Source organism: Ictalurus punctatus, chromosome 4 (assembly GCF_001660625.3).
Source record: "Ictalurus punctatus breed USDA103 chromosome 4, Coco_2.0, whole genome shotgun sequence".
Lineage (NCBI taxonomy): Eukaryota > Metazoa > Chordata > Actinopteri > Siluriformes > Ictaluridae > Ictalurus > Ictalurus punctatus.
The window spans coordinates 81,587-102,587 of record NC_071284.1 but is presented as its reverse complement, the minus strand read 5'-3'; the positions used below and the strand labels follow the sequence as shown (position 1 = coordinate 102,587).

The 21,001-nt window shown below is 39.0% G+C and overlaps 1 protein-coding gene across 2 annotated transcripts in view; it reads right to left on the bottom strand.

The window, feature by feature from the left end:
* Positions 1 to 21,001, bottom strand: part of cntn5 (contactin 5) — a 146,272-nt gene that overhangs the window by 98,578 nt on the left and 26,693 nt on the right. For both annotated transcript variants that reach the window (XM_053677758.1, XM_053677759.1), the window contains exon 2: positions 6,724 to 6,837. In XM_053677758.1, the coding sequence (XP_053533733.1) occupies positions 6,724 to 6,778 (55 nt within the window). In that variant the 5' untranslated portion in view covers positions 6,779 to 6,837. The remainder of the gene's footprint in view (positions 1 to 6,723; positions 6,838 to 21,001) is intronic.

Below are 21,001 nucleotides of genomic sequence, written 5' to 3'. Positions count from 1 at the left end.
GACCTTGTGCACAGAGAGGGAGTGAAACAATTTCTCTCTTTCTCCTTATTTCCATTCCAATTCTGTTCCACATTCTGATCAAAACGTCCACCTCTTTTCAGTTCGCCACATGTCTGTGTCTGAGAGGAGCAGGAATCCAAAACGCTCTCTGTCGTGACCCACATGTAAAAAAAAAAACTATTTTTTTTAAACCAACAAAAATGTTTCACTTGCAGATCAGTGCAGCAGAAAAGCTTTAACACAGAATCAAGAACTGCGCCTCAAAACCCTGACCCCCTCTCACTCCATCTCTGTTCATCTCTCTATCATTCACTGACAACCAAATACAAACATCTGCTTTAAGAACAACATAAATCTCAGATTTTTTGTAAGGAGAACAGGAGAACAGGAGAACTACCTGTTAAGAACCAGCTCGTTTCACTTAGAGTATCTGCTAAAGAGAAGTTAGATTACACAAGCTTATCTAAGGCTGGCCTGTTAGTGCAGTATGGTATCCATCCCACTCGGGAAAGTGCTGCTCTCATTTCTTGCAGCATAGCACATAGTCTGAGAACAGGGCTAGTTAATCAGTGACAATCCTGAGCCAAGACCAGGGAGCAGACAAGCAGACTAAACTGACCCACTGCTAGCTGCACTGAGTCCTCACCTAGGTTCCACAATATCCAGACTGTGTCTGTTCCCCAAGATAAACATAAAGGTAGAAATATTCAAAAAGTTTGTTTTAGTAACCTAATTAACATAAAATGAGATCATACTGAATGCACAGCCGGCACCTTTGATCTGAAGCTAGCACTGTTAAATATTATTATCTCTTACATCTAAAGCACTTACTGTTAATGAAACTGTTATTGATCAGGAGTTTAATATAATGTGTTTAACAGAGATATGGATTAAACCTGATGAGTGCACAGCACTGAATGAAGCCAGTCCTCCTGGATACAGTTATATACATCAGCCCCGTCTGACTGGCAGAGGGGGAGGAGTCTCACTCATTTATAATTATAATCTATTCATCACACACAAACCTAGTCATAAATTCAACTCCTTTGAAGTTCTTTATACTAGTATAACATATGTAGCCACAAAAAAATTGTCTACTGAGTTGATTCCACTAACATTTACAGACCCGTTTTTAGACAAAGCTTTATTTGTTGGTGATGCTAGATAAGGTAGCTCCACATAAAGAAAAATAATTAGAGAGAAAAAGCTAGCCTGGTATAGCCATCATGCACACACCTTAAAACACCCAGAAATTACAACATAAATGACATCAAAGTAAATTTGCAATATTTCAAACAGCATGGAAGGAGAACTGCCTGAACTATAGAAAATGCCTTAATGCTGCTAGATCAGTCTCTCTCCACCTTAACACCTAACCCTAACCCTAGGTTCTTATTTAATACTGTAGCAAAATTAATTAGGAATAAAACCACCACAGAAGCACGCACACAATCACAGTCATTATATAGCAGCGACGATTTCATGATTTTTTTAATTGGCAAAATTTTAAATATTAAACAAAAAATTCAGACTATGAATTTAAAACCAAACAGTTTTATAACTAACCCTGTAGATAATAATATAACAATATCAGATATCAATTAGAATGTTTTATTCTCCTTCGAGAGACCGAACTAATTTCATTAATTTCCTCATCAAAATATAAATAAAAAATTACACTAGATCCCTTATAAAATACTGCTACTCGCCTATAAAGCCCTAAACAGCTAAGCCCCTTTGTATTTAGCCCAATCTTCTATCACATTACAATCCTTCACGCCCTTCAAGGCCGCAAAAACTCTGGACTTTTGATAATCCATTGGATATCAAAGTCTACTAAAGGAGGTAGAGCTTTTCTAAACTTAGTTCCTAAACTCTGCAATAGCATTCCTGATAATGTTTGGGGTTCAGACACACTCTCTCAGTTTAAATCCAGATTAAAAACACATTTCTTTAGCCTAAAATTCACATAATGCATCTCATAACCTTGTACTCCAGTCATCTCTGATAAAACGATAACAAATGAACATGGTCATCTCTGCCTGAAATGCAATGAACAGCAGTTATGCTAATCCTTCTCTGTTTGTTTCCTGTTCCTACTTGGAAGCTGAGAAGATGGCACTGGACTGCAGTTGGTGAAGGCATATTTGGTGCGGTGTCTTGGGACTGTGGTTGTGGTTTTTGGACTACAATTGCACAAACAGATTTTGCGCTCGGGTCTCCATCAGTGGACAGTTTGTGACTTCAGTAGAATATACTTCATGTTGGGCCTGTGGTGAATTTCCTGATTACACAGTTACACTATTTGCTTTATTTTATAGCACACAGTTGTCGTAGGGAATTGTTTATAATTGTGTCACCTAGATGAGGATGGGTTCCCTTTTGAGTCTGATACTTTCTTCCTCATATCATCCTTAATTTATCTGGCTGGGGATTAATAAAGTATTATCTTATCTCAGGGAGTTTTTCCTTGAAAAGCCTCTGGCTTGCTCATTAGGGACAAATTTATCAATTTAATATTTAGACCTGAAATTTATATATTTCTGTAAAGCTCTTTGTGACAATGTCCACTGTAAAAAGAGCTATACAAATAAAACTGGATTTAATTGAGTTGAATTGAATCCCTTGTCTACATTTTTCTTCAAACAGTTAATTCCAGAAGTAATCAAACCCCTTCTAAAAAGAATTAATTCTTCCCTTTGAACTGGCTATGTACCTATGGGGCAGCTGTGGCTCAGGTGGTAGAGCGGATTGTCCGCTAATCGTAGGGTTGGAGGTTCAAATCCCGGCCCACATGCCTCCACATGCCGAAGTGTCCTTAGTCAAGACACTGAACCACAAGTTGCTACCGATGGCAGGCTAGAGCTCTGCTTGGCAGCTCTGGTGCCATAAGGGTATGTGTGAATGGTTGAGTGAGAAACACTGTAGAGCGCTTTGTAGAACCTCTAAGGTTAAAAGGCATGAAATAAGTGCAGACTTTTTACCATTTAAATCATTTAAACTAGCAGTTATCAAACCCCAGACTAAAAAAACTGACCTCGACCCGTAAGATATTAGAAAAGGTTGTATACAGCAGCTATGCTCGTACTTACATAGGAACAACATTCATGAAATGTATCAGTCAGGATTTAGACCTCACCATAGCACAGAGACAGCGTTAGTTAAAGTAGTAAATGACCTTCTACTGACCTCTGATCAGGGTTGTCTCATTGCTTGTGCTACTTGACCTTAGTGGAGCTTTTGATACTATAGATCATACTATTCTCCTTGATAGATTAGAAAATGTTGTTGGCATTAAGGGAACTTGTACTAGGACCACGTGTAGCTAGAAGTAATCTTTCTGATCTCACAGTAACTCTGGATGAACTTTCTGTTTCATCATGTGCAGCAGTAAAAGACCTTGGAGTGATTATTGACTCCAGTCTCCAGTCCAGTCTTTGATGTTTATGTAGATAATATTACTAGGATAGTCTTCTTTCATCTCAGAAACATTTCTAAGATAAGAAATGTATTGTCACTACATGATTCAGAAATATTAGTTCATGCTTTCGTCACCTCTAGACTAGATTACTGTAATGCCTTACTGTCTGGATGTTCCAGTAGGAGCATAAACAAACTCCAGTTAGTCCAGAATGCAGCTGCTAGAGTCCTAACTAGAACCAGAAGATACGACCACATCACCCCGATCTTATCCACACTGCATTGGCTCCCAGTGAAATCTCACATTGATTATAAAATACTATCATTGATCTATGAAGCACTGAACGGTCTCGTGCCACAATACCTGAGCAAACTTTTGGTCTTTTATGATCTACCACGCCTACTTCCATCAAAAGATGCAGGATATTTGTTGATACCTGGAATAGTGAAGGCTACAACAGGCGGAAGAGCTTTCTCTTATAGAGCCCCACAGCTATGGAACAGTCTTCCAATTAGTGTTCGGGACTCAGACACAGTCTCAGTGTTTAAGTCATGGCTGAAAACATATTTGCTTACTCAAGCTTTTTGTGAATATTTTTGTTCTTCAGCAAAGGAGCAGATCTAGAGGCTCACATTTATAGAGTGTTGTGGTGAACTGGGATGTTTGCATGCTGTCTCCCCCCCCACCCAGGGAGCCCTCATGTCTGTGTTCCCTTCTGGTTCTCCCTTTTAGTTACGCTGTCATAGCTAGTCTTGCCGGAGTCCCTGCTTTCACTCACGCAAAGTCCTTAACCATTACGGGACAATAAGCATAATATCTCTCTCTCTCTCTCTCTCTCTCTCTCTCTCTCTCTCTCTCTCTCTCTATGATGCTCCTGAGATACCAGTGATACCTCCATCCTACTTCTGGTTGGAGTTTTCATCAGTTGGAAGTCACATGCTGCTGCTGAGGATGTCCCACATGGCGCAGACTACATTTAAAATCTATATCCTGAATTTATATATTTCTGCAAAGCTGATTTGGGACAATGTCCACTGTTAAAAGTGCTATAGAAATAAACTGAACTGAATTGAATAGACTTGACTAACTGAGCAACTGGAATGATGTTAGAAGTAAAAGAATTATGTTAGTTAGTTATGTTCAGGTCAAAGGTCTATATCAGCTCTGTACCACACACTTTATAAATATTATCTAATCTATATTGTCTAATCATATTAACTGTGTGGAACACCAGCATCCTGTAATTCTCTTAAATTCATATTAAACACAGAGATTCTGTAGTGTATTATTTATTCTGTAGTACAAGGTGTAGGGATTAAAAGAGATTGGAATGCGATCAATGTTCACTTCCACAGCTTCAAAACAAACGATACGCCTCAATCACATCACCAAACAACATAGTTTTAATCGGATCAGTAAATTCTGTATTGAGCTCAATAACTCTTATACTTCACTTTATCATGTCACTGTATGATAATAAGTGAATAAAGGGCAAATAAGTAATGGCATTCCTAGGGAATTTGGTCTTCATCCTCTCTTCTTTATAATTTACACATAATTCATTTGTTAAATCATCCATTAATTCCCAAATTCCCAACTTTTCTATAGACATATATGGTGTTCTTGTTAAACACTTTGAAGTGGTTAGGAATTTTGATTTTATATTTGCTTCATTACTAATTTCAGAACCTCAAATCATATCAGTAAAATCCTCTTTATCACATGTAAGCCTTTACTTTACTCTCATTAGTGTCTGTATTAATGATTCTTCTCCCTGAAAATATTCTCAACAGACTTATTCATACACAGCCATCTGCACATATCGGTGCCATTCTTTATGAATTACACCAGTTAAGCCTTTTTTACTCTGTGTGATTTCAGAACTCGTTAAACATTATTCCTCACTGCACTGTATGAGATCTCAATAAACTCTGTTCTGATTTCTATAACTGACTGTGTGATACTCTAACATCTTATATTATATGATGAAGATCCTCTAACGAGGCCTGCAATGAAAGAAAATGGCTATGTTGTGCTCACGTCATCAATCAGCCATGAATAAATTAGATCATGCAGAAAATAAACTTACATAAAAACAAACATCCTCCGAAGCAGATTTTTTTCTGTCCATTTTCATGTTTCATTTACGTTTCTCCATCGCGGCTAGCACATCTGCAGCTGTGCCGTGAGGCCGTCGTCCTCCTATTGGTGGATTTTAAATGAGCATCATAACAGTCGTGCTCACACTCTGAGAGTTTAATTACAAATTTTTCACACAAACAGAACATTGTTATTAGCCGTCATTGTTCGCAGTGGCACTAAATCAGTCTGTGTGTTCCAACATCTCAATTCACGACTAAAAATTATTTTACTGTGAGATTTTTATCAATGACAACTAAATTGCATAGAGCTGGATTTATCTGTCTCTTCTCACACCAAACACAATCCTTTGCTCATTGCTTTAAACACTCTTCATAGTTTCAGATCCTTGTACCTTCAGGTCCATTAATGCTGTTTTGTTAACTCTACCATGAGCTAGAAATTTCCTCGACTGCTGGCAGATTGTTCCATTTCAGCACCTCGGCACCTCAATCCTGTGGTTATTTGTTGTTAACTGACTGTAAAGCAACCATGACTTCTGTTGAGTTTTATTATTATTATTATTATTATTATTATTATTATTATTATTATTATTATTGTTGTTGTTGTTGTTGTTGTTGTTGAAACAGACTGGCTATCTCTGTCATTTCAGGTTACTTCAGTGGATTCCTGTGTTCAGTATGTTCACACTCTAGGAATGACTGACTGTCCTTGAAATATGAATAACAAACATTTACATGGAGTGAATATTAAAATTAATGTAATGAATGTATAAGTGTTTGTTTAGTGTTTGTTCTTGATGGGAGGTAAACAATCTGCAATCACACTCTCTCTCACGTCTGACTTCCACACAGAAGTAAATCACCTTGTCTGAGAGAGAAAACAGCACAAAGCGGTTTCGTAAAAATGTCTGATTATAAAACACAAACACACACGGCATAAAGGACACTTCATCAACGTTCTCCACTGAATTATTCCAGATTTAAGGAGCTGTGAAACATCTGAAAACACTCAGAGCAGGACATTTTTGCTGTCACATTATGAGTGTACTCATTCTGTCCATAATCTACTGCCAGGGTACAGGATGGAACCATCCAGAACCATCCAGAACCATCCTGAACCATCTGGAGCAATACATAACCATCTAAAACAATCCAGAAAAATCAATCTTGCAAAGAGAGAGAGAGCGAGCACTCTCATACCTGTCAGGCAGCTGATGATTGACAGCAACAGAAGTGGTTTCCATGGTGACCCCATACTTGTTGTGAAGGGTCACCTTTTGAAACACGGTTAGTGAGTCTTCATTAAAGTGATGCCTAGAAAAGAAATGATAATAAAGGGGAAGAAAGGAGAGAGAGAGAGAGAGAGAGAGAGAGAGAGAGAGAGAGAAAGAGAGAGAGAATCTGTTAGTTTATGATGGTGTAAGGTGGTAATTTAATGTACATCTAATTTTCCTTTTTTTAGATCACAATAAATGTTAATGTGTAATAAAATCTCCATACAGTTCAGAGACAGATCACACACACACGCGCGCACACACACACACATACACAGTGAATCATGTGTATCAGTAAACAGAATCTTCATTGGTGTGTGTTAGTGAACTCCGTGTGTGATTTCTGTGAGAAGATTTCAGGACACGAGACGCGAGTCAATCATGAATATCAGTAGCGCAGGATGAATTTATAAGTCTTTATAATTGTAAATCTCATCAACGCCTCAAAAAGAATGAGAACTAATACAGAAGGAGGAGTGCAGGAGAACCTCACTTTACTAACTATAAACAAAATAAAGAGAAGCAAAGATTATTTTGCAATTTCTGAACATTTGCTTGTTTCTAGTTTGTCTTATGTTATTCTTTTTTCAGATAATTGTACTTCTCAAAAGTGATTATTTTCTAGAAAAAAAACCCAAAACAATTATCTGCCAATGGAACAAGACAAATTTAAGCTTAAAATGAGCAGAAATGTTACAAATACATAAATAATCTTGTATTTCTTTTATCATAATGTCATAATGAAAAATATTAGATAAAATAAAATTATATTCCATATATTTTTACTTGTATAATTTTTGCAGTGTTAATGCTGATTAAAGAGAGAAAATGTCCACAATTTTACAACAAGGTGAAACACCGAAGTGAGGAAATGAAATGTGAGTAAAGTATTATTTATGTTTTATAATTAATGTCAATTTTTCTAATTAATGTTACTTTGATTTTAGTCTTTTAAACCTATAAAATAGATACGTTTCACTTTATCTCCAGCTTGGCCAAGGTTTATATGTTTAAAGAAAACGCCACACTATAAAGCAAAGATAATGCTAATTAATAATAACTGTACAGAGACTGTAGAGTTTAAATGTGGTTATATTCGGCTGTAATGCACTGAGGTGTGTTTGAAGTCAAGCTTTGTAGATAAAAAAAGGAGTGAAAGTGATAAAAGGTGAATAATTAAAAGACTCATTATGAGATTCTGCCACACGCTATAATAATAACATGAAAAGCTAACTACTGCCCTACTGCTAATTATTTTCAAGGCAAACTCAATTTAAAAATCTTTATGAGCAAAGAAATGAAAAAAAGAAAAGAATGAACTCAGACTGGGGTGATTTGTGCCGGGTGAAGTCACGCAGCATCGCTTTCCTCTGAACTGGTCTTTAATTAAAAGTGTGAGATTAAGAGCGATCTCTCTCAGGAACGCTGATTAAATCATGAGTCTGAACTCCAGAATGTCAAAACCTCACGTTCAAGAGAAAACGTCACGACTCATCACTCATAATCAATTCGTTTTCATTTTATAATTTTGACTTGGTGAGACTTTTAACTTTTATTGATTTGTGGTCTTCGCTCTGTGTCTGTGAGATTCTTTATAAATTAAATTAAATAATTATTCTTTATATATAACTTTAGGTCTTTTTATAATCAGAAACAATTTCACAGAATATATTACCTTGAAATATGAACTGAAACAGACTCTGAATGAATAAATATTAAAAGAAAAAAGTGAAAAAATAAGGAAAGAAAGAAAGAAAAATCACTCCCAGGCCTGTGCGTAACAATCTGATTAATAAACAAAATCTAAAATCTTTTGATTGGTTATGATTTTGAAGAGATAAAGAATGTTCTGAAAAAATCAAAGTATTGATTTTTAAAGTAAAATCAAAGTATCCCCTTTCATTTGTATTACATTTAAATTTACATTTATTCATTTAGCAGACACTTTTATCCAAAGCAGCTTACAAATGAGGAATTCTTTCAGGATTCATGAGGATTTATTCACTTATTTTTACTAACCCGAACCCTAGCACATTTTTGCACAATTTTTACTGTTGTTTTAACTGTATGTATGTTGCCATTTTTATATATTTATTACTATTTATTATTTATATTGACCTACTTACTTTAATTTTACTCAAATCATGACCAAACATAATTTTACTGCCATTTGATACATTTATGTTTAAAATAAGTTTTATACCTAAACATATTATACATACAGTTTATTATTTATTTATTTAGTTAGTTAGTTGTTGTTGTCAGTAGATTTCCTTTGGTTGATGTAAAAATATTATAAATATTTTAAAAATAAAAAGTTATAACTGCATTTTATATGTTATTCAGCTGCATCTTCCTCCACGTAGAAGGTATAAAGTGAGGAAATGTGTGTGTATTAGTTGTATTTATATCTGAGACACAAAGACGTTTAAACAGAGTGCTGCAGTGTGAAGAGCTCCAGTAAACTGGATTAAATTAAATACGCATATGAATCTATAAAGAACTCATGTTAGCATTTCACTGGGATTCTCATACATTGGGTTTGTCTGAAAAAATAAATGCATGCGTGTGTGTGTGTGTGTGTGTGTGTGTGTGTGAGGAAATAAGCTGCTGATACTCTCGGTTTCTCAGTGTCTTTGGTGAAGTGTCTGTAGTGAAGTGAACCAATTAAATGGTGTAAAATTCAGCCCTCCCACATCTCTTTAGTAGAAAAAAAAGGTTCTGTTCTGCTAATGGTCCAGTGGGTCAGAACCGAGTAGACGGCATGAAGAACCGTTTGTTTCTTTAGTGTTTTATGAGACTGAACACCAGCTCAAGTCAACCTCAATTCCCCATCAGAGAGATTAATATTCACACTTTGGTCTGAATGAGATCAGGACATTCTGAAAATCTGCTCAGGATGTTAAATAAATAAATAAATAAATAAATAAATAAAGAAAGAAAGAAAGAAAGAAAGAAAGAAAGAAAGAAAGAAAGAAAGAAAGAAAATCCACAGAATCGTGACAGTGCTTTAGAATTGGAGAGCTTCTGGAAGATACAGGAAAGCAGAGGAATGATCTGAGTTGTTAGTGTGGTATTAACTCTTTCCCCTGGGATATTATCTACAGTAGACTGGAAATACTCGACACTTCAGCAGAGTGAGGAATATCATAAAATAATACAGAATCTCAGCTTCAATCCATACAACACCATATTCATGAGCTAAAACGAGTGCTGATTTAAATCCAAATCCCTGTATCGCTGTAGTGAGAAAAAGTCTGCACTAAAAGCATCAATCATCTTTAAAGCATGATGAGAAACATCTAAATATAATCATCTCATCTGTGCCTCCGTATGGAGGATGAGTGATATTTTTTTATTTATTTCCTGCAGGATGTTGAATTTTCTCCATGAAAACTCTCAGTAAAATCACAGGAGCGAAACTGCACTGATTTCCATACGTCTGTCTTCAAAAGAGTGTAAATCCATACTCCTCCTCCTCCTCCTCCACACACACACACACACACACACACACACACACACACACACACACACTGTTATACATTGGTTACACCTCCAAATAGTGAGGAGACACAAAGCCTCCTGAGATTTCACTGCGTTACTGATTGTAATCTGGATGTTCAACATGCAAATATGAGCGTGATGGTCGTTTTCACATACTTTTGGCCAGATAGTGTACCACAATCATCTTTGCTCAAGGACAAAACAATCATCAGTCTGACTGATTTTCATAAATTAATTCATAAAGTTACTACAAAAAATAAAAAAACTAAATTTATAAACAAAAAAAAAAAATACAATATCATACAAACTAAATTATGTGAGTGAAATTAGTTCACTTTTCTTATATTAAATATTAAATAAAAGTGGAAACATATCAAATCAAAATCAAGTATTAAATAAAATAATAATAATAATAATAATAATAATAATAATAATAATAATAATAATAATAATAAAATCAAAGTGGAGAAAGTATTAACATTAAATAGTTTAATTTAATTTGTGGACATTTTTTTAATTTTAATTGAAAACTTTTTTTATCTGAGTCACATTATTTCTCTAAACTCCAGATTATCAGATTATCAGGATTATAGTGTCATGAGGAATCAGAATAATTTGTATGTCCAGTTGTTTACATCTGCAGTATTTGAGAATAAAAGTGTTAAAAAAAACCCACCCGCAGAACCATGTCACAGCTGTTCTAACTGAACATTCAACCATCTGATCAGAAGACAAGAACATAAAGCTGGAGTGGAATAAAAATCCTGGATGTTCTCACTTAACTGCGAGTCAGCCTGAAGCTAAAACATTCTCTGTTTCACAGTCGGAGCTGTCGAGTCGATTCAGCGCAAGTCATACGTCATCTTCAGCGATCTCGCAGCACTAAATAAACGATATCACAGAGTTCTACAGCCTCGGACACAGAGACACGCTCTCAAACTGCAACTTCTGTTCATTTCTATATCACTGAGAGTCACGCAAAATTAAAAAGAGCAACGTTAGAGGAACATTTATTTATCGTGCAGTTGATGTTTTTAATCCATGAACATGCAGCATCATGAAGCTTAATTTCCATATAAGAAAAGTATTTTAGCTGTTTGTTTGAACTGAAATCAGGATTTAAACACAGAATCTGTTTTCTGAAATATTTAAATTCTTATTTAGCAAATCCATCCAACTAACACTTCTTAAACACCAGCTTCACGACACAGCGCAGTTTAAAGTGTTTATAATCATTCATGTTTTTTCACACAGAAAAGGAGGAAAATCACACAGCAAGCAGTGGTGAATGTTTTTGACTCTTTTCCCAAACACTGATTTTTATTTTCTGAAGACGTGTAATAACATTTTTATTCGGTGATCACACTCAGAGCGTTATTACTGAGGTGTTTGAAGTTACAGTTTATAACGTGGTGAGATCACATGGTCATTAATTATTTTTTTTTTGCATTTTCTTGTAGATACGGAAATAGTGAGGTGTGGAATGGTGTGGGCGGGGCCTGAATTACAATTGGTCCAAACCCATTGATGTGTCCAGTGACATCACTAACTGAGCTGAGAATTAGCCCCACCCACAAATCAGTTTCATACAGAATTTGTGAAAAATGTAAATCTAAATTATAATCACTATCAGATTCTTTCAGTTATTTTAACCACCAGTTTCCTAAATCACATTTCACTCCAGTGTTTTAAATCATTCCCTAACCTCCTATTCAAAAATGTTTCAATAGATTTTGATAATCTGAAATGTCATGATATTGGTTTGTGCAGTTTCAGAGCTTTTTTGTATTCCAGCATGACATTCTGGCTGAAATGAATTAATTTAGCCGCCTTTAAACGTCATAGTTCATGACTCACGTCCCATCGTATTACTGCTAAATCCCAACACTGCACTGATGAAGAGACTTGGGGAAAATTGTAGCTGCATCTTCTTCACTAAGCTCATGAGAAACGGAGATAATACATCATTTTATATCACACACTGAATAAATATAATGGAGATTAGTAAATGTTGTGTTTAGATGCTGAGTCGGAGGAAAATCCCAAGAATCTATTGTTTGAGACTCTGAAGCAGTTTACAGGCTGATAAACTGTTTGAAAAAAAACAAACAAAAAAAAAAACATAAAAAGAGGCAATTAATCACTTGGAGATTTCTGGATTATCTTCAATACATCCAAGTTTTCCTCCTGAGAAATAATCTCACGTTTTTAACAAATCAGAGTAAATAATGAGGAAAACCTGCAGAGCATAAAGTGAACATCATTTCCAGAAAAGATAAGATATATCGATTATGTTTAGAGTATTTTTTATCAAGAGTGATTTTGTAGAAAAGGTAATCCACAGAGCACGAAGCTAACAAAACAACAGAAACATCATTGGAGCTCAAGCTAATCAATGCAGTGGGGGAATGGATTTAATCACCTTCTCTACAGCAGAATAGACTGAGGAAAGCACTCACAACCTTCACCTGCAAACAATTAAAGCTCTCCATACACACTCTCAGTTCCACAGGTTCCTCTCAGACAGACACGTTGCTTTGTTACACGCAACAATGTGATTCAATTTCCTCCTCAACCGGGTCTCTGATTTCCCGCAGGTCCGAGCTGGATGAGCGTTCCACTCGGACTAAAACACACGTTTCTCTCCTGTGTGAGAAACCTTGTGTGGTTTGACTCGAGGAACATGCATGTAATCTATTCATCTCAACAACACAGTAGGTCCTTCAAACACATCGCTGCTCTTCTCATGTTTATACTCAAGTAAACGTTTCATTCTGCTTTTCATTCATTTACGTTCATTTACGCTCCAGTTCCAATAATTATAATTATACCATGGCGTTGTTTAATTCTGGGTTCTGATTGGTCAGAAGGTGTTGATTAATTTCCTGTAACAGCAGCTCTGAGTGGAGGTGGCTGCACGTCAGCGGCTCGTATTAATCAGTTTCAATGCATTTATTTGTGAGAAGCGAAGCTCCACCTTCCCTGATCTTAGCTTTTAGTCTCGCTGTTCTACCGTCAGCTCCAAAATGAAATAAACAAATTAAAGCCTCACTATTTCAGTGAACGTGTATTGGACAGTAATCACAGGCACTTTCTCTGGGATTTGTGTGTTAAAATGTGAACGTGCGTCTGACAGCGGTGGAAGAATTCCAGCAGATTTATGGAGGAATCACGAGGAGTAAAGCGTCAGGGTTAAATTTAAATTTTCACACTTTACTGAAATTGCTTTTAACACAAATTGATCTGATTAATGTTCTGACAGATAGATCTGATTCTTGCCCTGCGATGGATTGGCACCCTGTCCAGGGTGTACCCCGCCTTGTGCCCGATGCTCCCTGGGATAGGCTCCAGGTTACTCGTGACCCTGAAGAAGGAGTAAGCAGTAGAAGATGGATGGATCTGATTCTGCAAACCCTGAACTGAAGAAGCTGTAAAGAAAGATTTTCTCTTGTCCTCCTCCTCTTCATCCTGCTCTCCAGCTTCCTGCTGATTCTATCAGAGACTTTAACAGCAGGAGAGCGCCGAGAGTAAACAAAATCTCTTCCTCACAACCAGACGCTCAGAACATAAACCTGAATATAATCCTGCTAACACACACCCCACCCACACACCCCACCCACACACCCCACCCCCACCCACACACACACACACACACACACACACACATCCCCCACCTACACCCCCCACCCACCCACACACACACACACACACACACACACACACACACATCCCCCACCTACACCCCCCACCCACCCACACACACACACACACACACACACACCCCACCTACACCCTGCCCACCCACACCCCCCCCCACCCCCACCCACACACACATCCCCCACCTACACCCCCCAGCCACACACATTCCCCACCCACCCCACCTACACCCTCCACCCACCCACACACCCCACCCCCACCCACACACACATCCCCCACCTACACCCCCCAGCCACACACATTCCCCACCCACCCCACCTACACCCTCCACCCACCCACACACCCCACCCACCCACACACACATCCCCCACCTACACCCCCCAGCCACACACATTCCCCACCCACCCCACCTACACCCTCCACCCACCCACACACCCCACCCCCACCCACACACACATCCCCCACCTACACCCCCCACCCACCCACCCACCCACCCACCCACACACACACACACACACACACACACACACACATCCCCCACCTACACCCTGCCCACCCACACCCCCCTCACCCACCCCACACACACACACTCCAGCCACACACACCACCTACACCCCCCACCCACACACACACACAACCCCCACACACCACCTACACCCCCTCACCCACCCACACATCCCCCCACCCACCACCTACACCCCCTCACCCACCCACACATCCCCCCACCCACACACACACCCCACCCACACACACACACCCTCCTACACCCCCCACCCACACACACCCCCCACCCACACACACCCTCCTACACCCCCCACCCACACACACCCTCCTACACCCCCCACCCACACACCCACACACACACACACCCCCACCCACACACACACTCCAGCCACACACACACACCACCTACACCCCCCACCCACCCCATCTACACCCCCAACCCCCACGCACACATCCCCCAACCCACACACACACCCTCCTACACCCCCACACACACCCTCCTACACCCCCCACCCACACACACACCCCACCAACACCCCCCACCCACACACACCCCACCTACACCCCCCACCCACACACACACACCCCCCACCTACTCCCCCCCACACACACCCTCCTACACCCCCCCCACACACGCACACCCCACCACACCCCCCCCACACACCCCCCACACCCCCCCCACCCCACCCACACACACCCCCCTACACCCACACACACCACCTCACACCCCCCCACCCACACACACACCCCACCCACACACACCACCTCACACCCCCCACCCACCTACACACACCCTACGCCCCCCACTACCCACACACCCACACACCACCCACCTACACACAACCCACCTATATCCCCCACCCACACACACACCCCACCTACTCACACACACCTCACCTCACACCCACACCACCCACCTCACACCCCATCACTAACACACACCACCCCTACACATACACACACCAATTCACCAACACTACACACCATCACTACTACACACCACAGCGCCACTACACACCACACCACCCTAACACCACCACAGTTCATTCTTTTTTCTTCATGTATTCTCTCTCTGTAGCATTGAGAATATATGTTTCTGTCTCTCCCTCTGTCACTTTTCTTCCCCTCAGCCAGTTTGATTGAACTGATGACCTCAATCAAAAGACAATTACCCCGGTGAGGGCAAGAGGTAATTATCTCCCATCAGAGAGGAGATTGAGCACACCTGAATAGAGAGAGACACTTTTATTATGCCAAGATGTGTGAAAAGGTAAGGAGAAAATTCCTGGGGAAAAAAGCACTATAATGAGGAGGGAACATGAAATTTCCAGCTGAATAGAGAATAAAGGTAATGATAATAAAGTTAAAGTTAATAAAGTTAAAGATCTTTCAGTTATTAACATTATTAACATGGACATGGCATCTAAAAGGTTCATAAATTTGACATTGTCCAAAACATATATAACATATATATAATGTACTTCTGTGATTCCAATGCCATATTTTAAATGATGGAATAACATCACTATTTCATATTACAATAATAAATCCTGTTGCCTTAAAAAGGTCAGAGATTAAAACATCTCAGAATTGACCGCACATTAACTCAAGATAAGTAAAAAGGTGTTCGAATGTGTCTGCGTTAATCAGCTGTATCGGAGAATGATTACACAGTATAAACAAAGAATAGTCAAGCTCACTAAAATAAATTACTGGGTATCAGACAATCAGCCTGATAATAAAACACCACACTCCAGTTTGCATTAACAACCTTCTCACATCACCTTCACACCACTGTGTAGTGTTTAACAGAAAAAAACAGAAAGGATGAAAATGATCCCTTACAGCGGCCTTCTAATCTTTAAAATTAAATACTTTTCCAAACTGTGATAAGCACCTTCAAACTCCATCACACTCTGGAACAGTTCCGTGGAGAAGTTAGATTAAAGCATTTTTCCAATCAATACTGTCCCTATCACACGGTGTGATGGAAAACCACATGAATTTACTGAATAGGAAGCTAATGGGCATGTGGACGGGGTGATGGGGCTGATGGAAGTGTACGTGTGGAGGTGGCATTCTGCAGCTGAGAAGCCCAAGCACATCACTTTCCTAATATGACCCATCTAAAGCCGTTCCATGACTGAACTGAAGACCTGCTACTGGAACAGATCTTTTCCAAGAACCTGCTGCATGATGTATGTAACGTGTAGGACATGAGAGTGTTGCAGATGCAGCGTTTATTTAAATTCAGAAACACACTTCTCTAATACATGCAGAAATAACACAACATGCAACTGAATCAGCACAACACACACAAAACCACACTTGTACAGTCTGATGTATCACAAGATAAAGATCAGAAAAGGTCATCAAGACAATTACATTCTACACAATCAGATAAATGCAGAGGAATGACCCAGAGCTGGTTTTTGGGGTGGAGAACATTAGAATGTCAACCTCATATGTCACCTCATATTAGACATATATATCAGGATAAATACACTGTGTTAAATAAGTATTCACCCCCCTTGAGCATTTCCTCATTGTGTAGTCTTACAACATGGAACTGAAATGGACTGAACTGAGATTTTATGTCATGAATTCACACAAAACGTCCCAAACATCTCATGGTCTTCAGTCACTTGCATTTTACATGTGTTTTTTCTGACATAAAATGCTCAAATATTACAGTACTCCTATATTATAAATCTGGAATAAAAAATGTAAGGTGGTCAGAGAAAATTCTGTTTGGAGTGGTTTGCCCAAAGTTTGTGAACCGCTGCTTTATACCCTGGAGAAGGAAAAAGACCTGACATTAAGGTGGAAATATAAGAGACTAGGGCTGACTTTAGTGAGGGATTAGGACCGACATTGAGCATAGGCTTGATAAAAAGTATAAGTTAGGACTTGTAATTGAGACTGGGATTGAAACAGAGAAAGGCTTACATACCAAGCCTGGCTCTGAGGTGGACATTAAAGCAAGACTGGAAGATCTCAGAGCTATGGTCTCTTGGACATGCTTTAGGATTGAGGCAGTTTTCAGAAGGAACACACTACAAACAGCTTCATCTAGAGCATGTTCAGTTACACCGCTAATACCAAATATCATGTTCCTTTCTGAACCGCAACCTGGGAGCTCCTGGAACATGCAGAACCACCTGGAGCTTCTGGTTCAGGCCTGTGAGCCTCAGCATTAGGATACTAGCCATTACTTTAGCCTAGAAATCATGACCTGACACCAGCACAGAAAGGGAACAAAACACCAACCCCATCTTTTTGTCCTACTTAAACTTGCAGAAGAGCAGTGAACCTTTCCATTATCAAGCCCTCAGGGTTCTTCTCTACAGTGAGTCCCTGCTCAGTCATCTCTTCCAGTGAGAACATAGACCTACAAACACCATGACTGTTTAAAGGAGGGCTTCTCATGTAAACTGTGGTATACAATGAGCAGTCACTCAGAACTCATTTGTAGATCTATTTGTGTAGGTTAATTTAAATGCAAAAAATGCAAATATGTTTAGGAATTGACAACAAAAAACAAAACAAAACGAGGAATACAAGGTGACACGGATGTAATCACAGAACCACATGCAAAACTTTACAAAGATTAAGACAAGATAAAATATTGGAATGACATGACAAGAAGGTGATGTTAATAAATTAAGATATGTGTTTGAAGACAAACTGCGAGACTTTGAAACAGATTATAAAATATTCAGCACATGCACACAATAAAAGTAACATCTGGAGTGTAAACTGTGCTTTATTGAAAGCTTATTCATGTGTTGGACCTAATATTGTAATACATTTTCAGCATTGACACTAAACTGACATAAGAGCAGTAAATAAATTTTCTGTCTAGTTATTTAACCATCCTGATTAATCCCCCAGAGAGAAATCTGGCAGTGTTAGAGACGCTACTAAAAGAAAAACGTGCAGAATTGGTGACACATTTCCATATGGAAATTACTGAAGTGCTAACACTTTTACACAAACCTCCCGAGGGACGACAACTTCCCATTAGTGCAGACAATACTGCATCATGCAACTAGATATTAAAAACACACAGAACACACTGTAGGCATCCAATTGAGCTTCTATGAACAGTTTTTTTGCAGTAGACCAGGTTGACCATCTTGTCATTCGAGTGTGAAATGAAGATTACACTGTCCAAGTCTCATCCCGAGGCCAGGAGGCCATGTAATAACAGAGCCTGAATATGAGAGTGTGAATTAAAATCATTATTATCTCCTCCCACCTCACAGTCATTTCCTGTATTCAGCATCAACAAGCAAAATATCGCAGAAGAAGCACAATCCTGAAACTCCTAATAAACCTAAACAATCACATTAATACACAACACTTCATCACAGACAACAAACACACAGCAGGTTTTACTCAGAAAGATGATGAAATTAATGTCTGAACGAACCACAGGTCTGTAACAGAATTATAACCCTAAGTGTAAACTCCCCTGTGCTGAAGATGTGTTAAAGTTACAGCTTTACCTCTGACTGTTACACAGCGCTGACACCTGAGACTCCTTCCATACATGTAATACATACAATACCTTCTGACCAATCAAGACCCAGAATTCAGCAGCAGTGTGTAAGTATTTCTAGAGCAGTTCTGTATATTTGTCGGTGTCAGTCTGCAGTGAATGGTGCATTTTGTAGTTTTATTGGTGCTTCTAGACCTCCATAAGCAACATTTCAAAACTACACAGAAAAACTGATCTGCAATATTTTTGTGCAGTGGCTTTATTTTTCCAGAAATTAGCTCTGTAAATTAAACTGAACAAGGCTCACAGACATGCCACCTATTTCTCTAAAATATAAATGTATGTATAAATGTGATGTATAAAAACTCCTGGTTTTATTCATGTGAAATGCTGTTTTTAATTTTTCAGATCTCAGCGTGGGAATTTACCGAACCACACACACAAACTATTAAATATGGAGCGTGTGAGAAATATCACATCATGTTTATAAGGAGTTAATTTTCTTAATTTATTTCACAATTGTATTTAAATAATTTTCTCAGTCAAACGTTTTGATCTTTAAAATATCTACAGTGGTGCTTGAAAGTTTGTGAACCCTTTAGAATTTTTCTATAAATATGCATAAATATGACCTAAACCATCAACAGATTTTCATACAAGTCCTAAAAGTAGCTAAAGAGAACCCGATTAAACAAATGAGACAAAAATATTATACTTCATCTAAAACTCTTTAGAGATGGTTTTGTGATCTTTGTGATTTGATGAGCTTCAACAACTCTTTTTATGAGGTCCTCAGAAATCTCCTGTGTTCGTGTCATGATACACTTCCACAAACATGTGTTGTGAAGATCAGACTCTGATAGATCCCTCTTCTTTAAATAAAACCGGACGTCACTCACTCACACCTGATTGTCATCACACTAATTGAAAACACCTGACTCTAATCTCACCTTCAGGTTAACTGCTAATCCTAGAGGTTCACATAATTTTGCTGTTCACAGATATGTAATATTGTACCAAGTATAATTTTTTTTTATCTCGTTTGTTTAACTGGGTTCTCTTTATCTACTTTTGGGACTTGTGTGAAAATCTGATGATATTTTAGATAAATAGATAGATAGAATACCGCACTGGTACAGACTGGTACCACAGACTGGTAGACGATCTTGAACATTTTGCTACATACATTAAAGGACCTGAGCTTCTTCAGAATGCAGAGTCTGCTCATCCCTTTCTTGTACACAGCCTCTAAGTTGACCTTCCAGCCAGCTTGTTGTCGACATGTACACCACGGTATTTGTTGGTGTCAACCAGCTCAATGTCCTGACCCATGATGGTAATGGGGCTGGTTGTGGTCCTCTTCCTCCTGTAGTCCACCACCATCTACTTGGTCTTGGCCACATTGAGGCGCAGATGGTTCTTCTCACACCACTCAACAAAGTTCTTTACCAGGTCCCTGTACTCCTCTTCCTGTTCGTCTCGTATGCACCCAACCACCACAGAGTCATCAGAGAATTTCTGAAGATGGCAGAGGTCTGACCTGTATTGAAAATCTGTGGTGTACAGAGTGAAGTGGAAGGGGGAGGGCACAGTTCCCTTTGGTACACCAGTGCTGCTCGGCAGGCTCCCAGATTCCCAACCGTACAAACTGGGGACTGTCCGATAGGTAGTCAGTGACCAAGGAGATCAAGGATGTGTCTATCTGCAGTCTTCTCACCTTCTTTCTCAGCAGAAGAGGTTCCATGGTGTTAAATCAAAGAGAGTGATTCTCACTGGTGTTGTTGTAGTCCAGATGGGAGTGAGCCCTTTGCAGTATATATGACTGCATCATCCATGCATACCTGTGGCTGGTAAGCAAACTGCAGGGGGTCCAGAAAAGAGCTGACTTGAGGTCTTAGTTGGAACATCACCAATCTCTCCAGGACCTTCATTACATGTGATGTGAGGGCTGCTGGTCTATAATCGTTCAGGGTGGAGGGAGTTGTCTTCTTTGAAACAGGAACCAGGCAGGATGTTTTTCACAGCTCTGGCACGT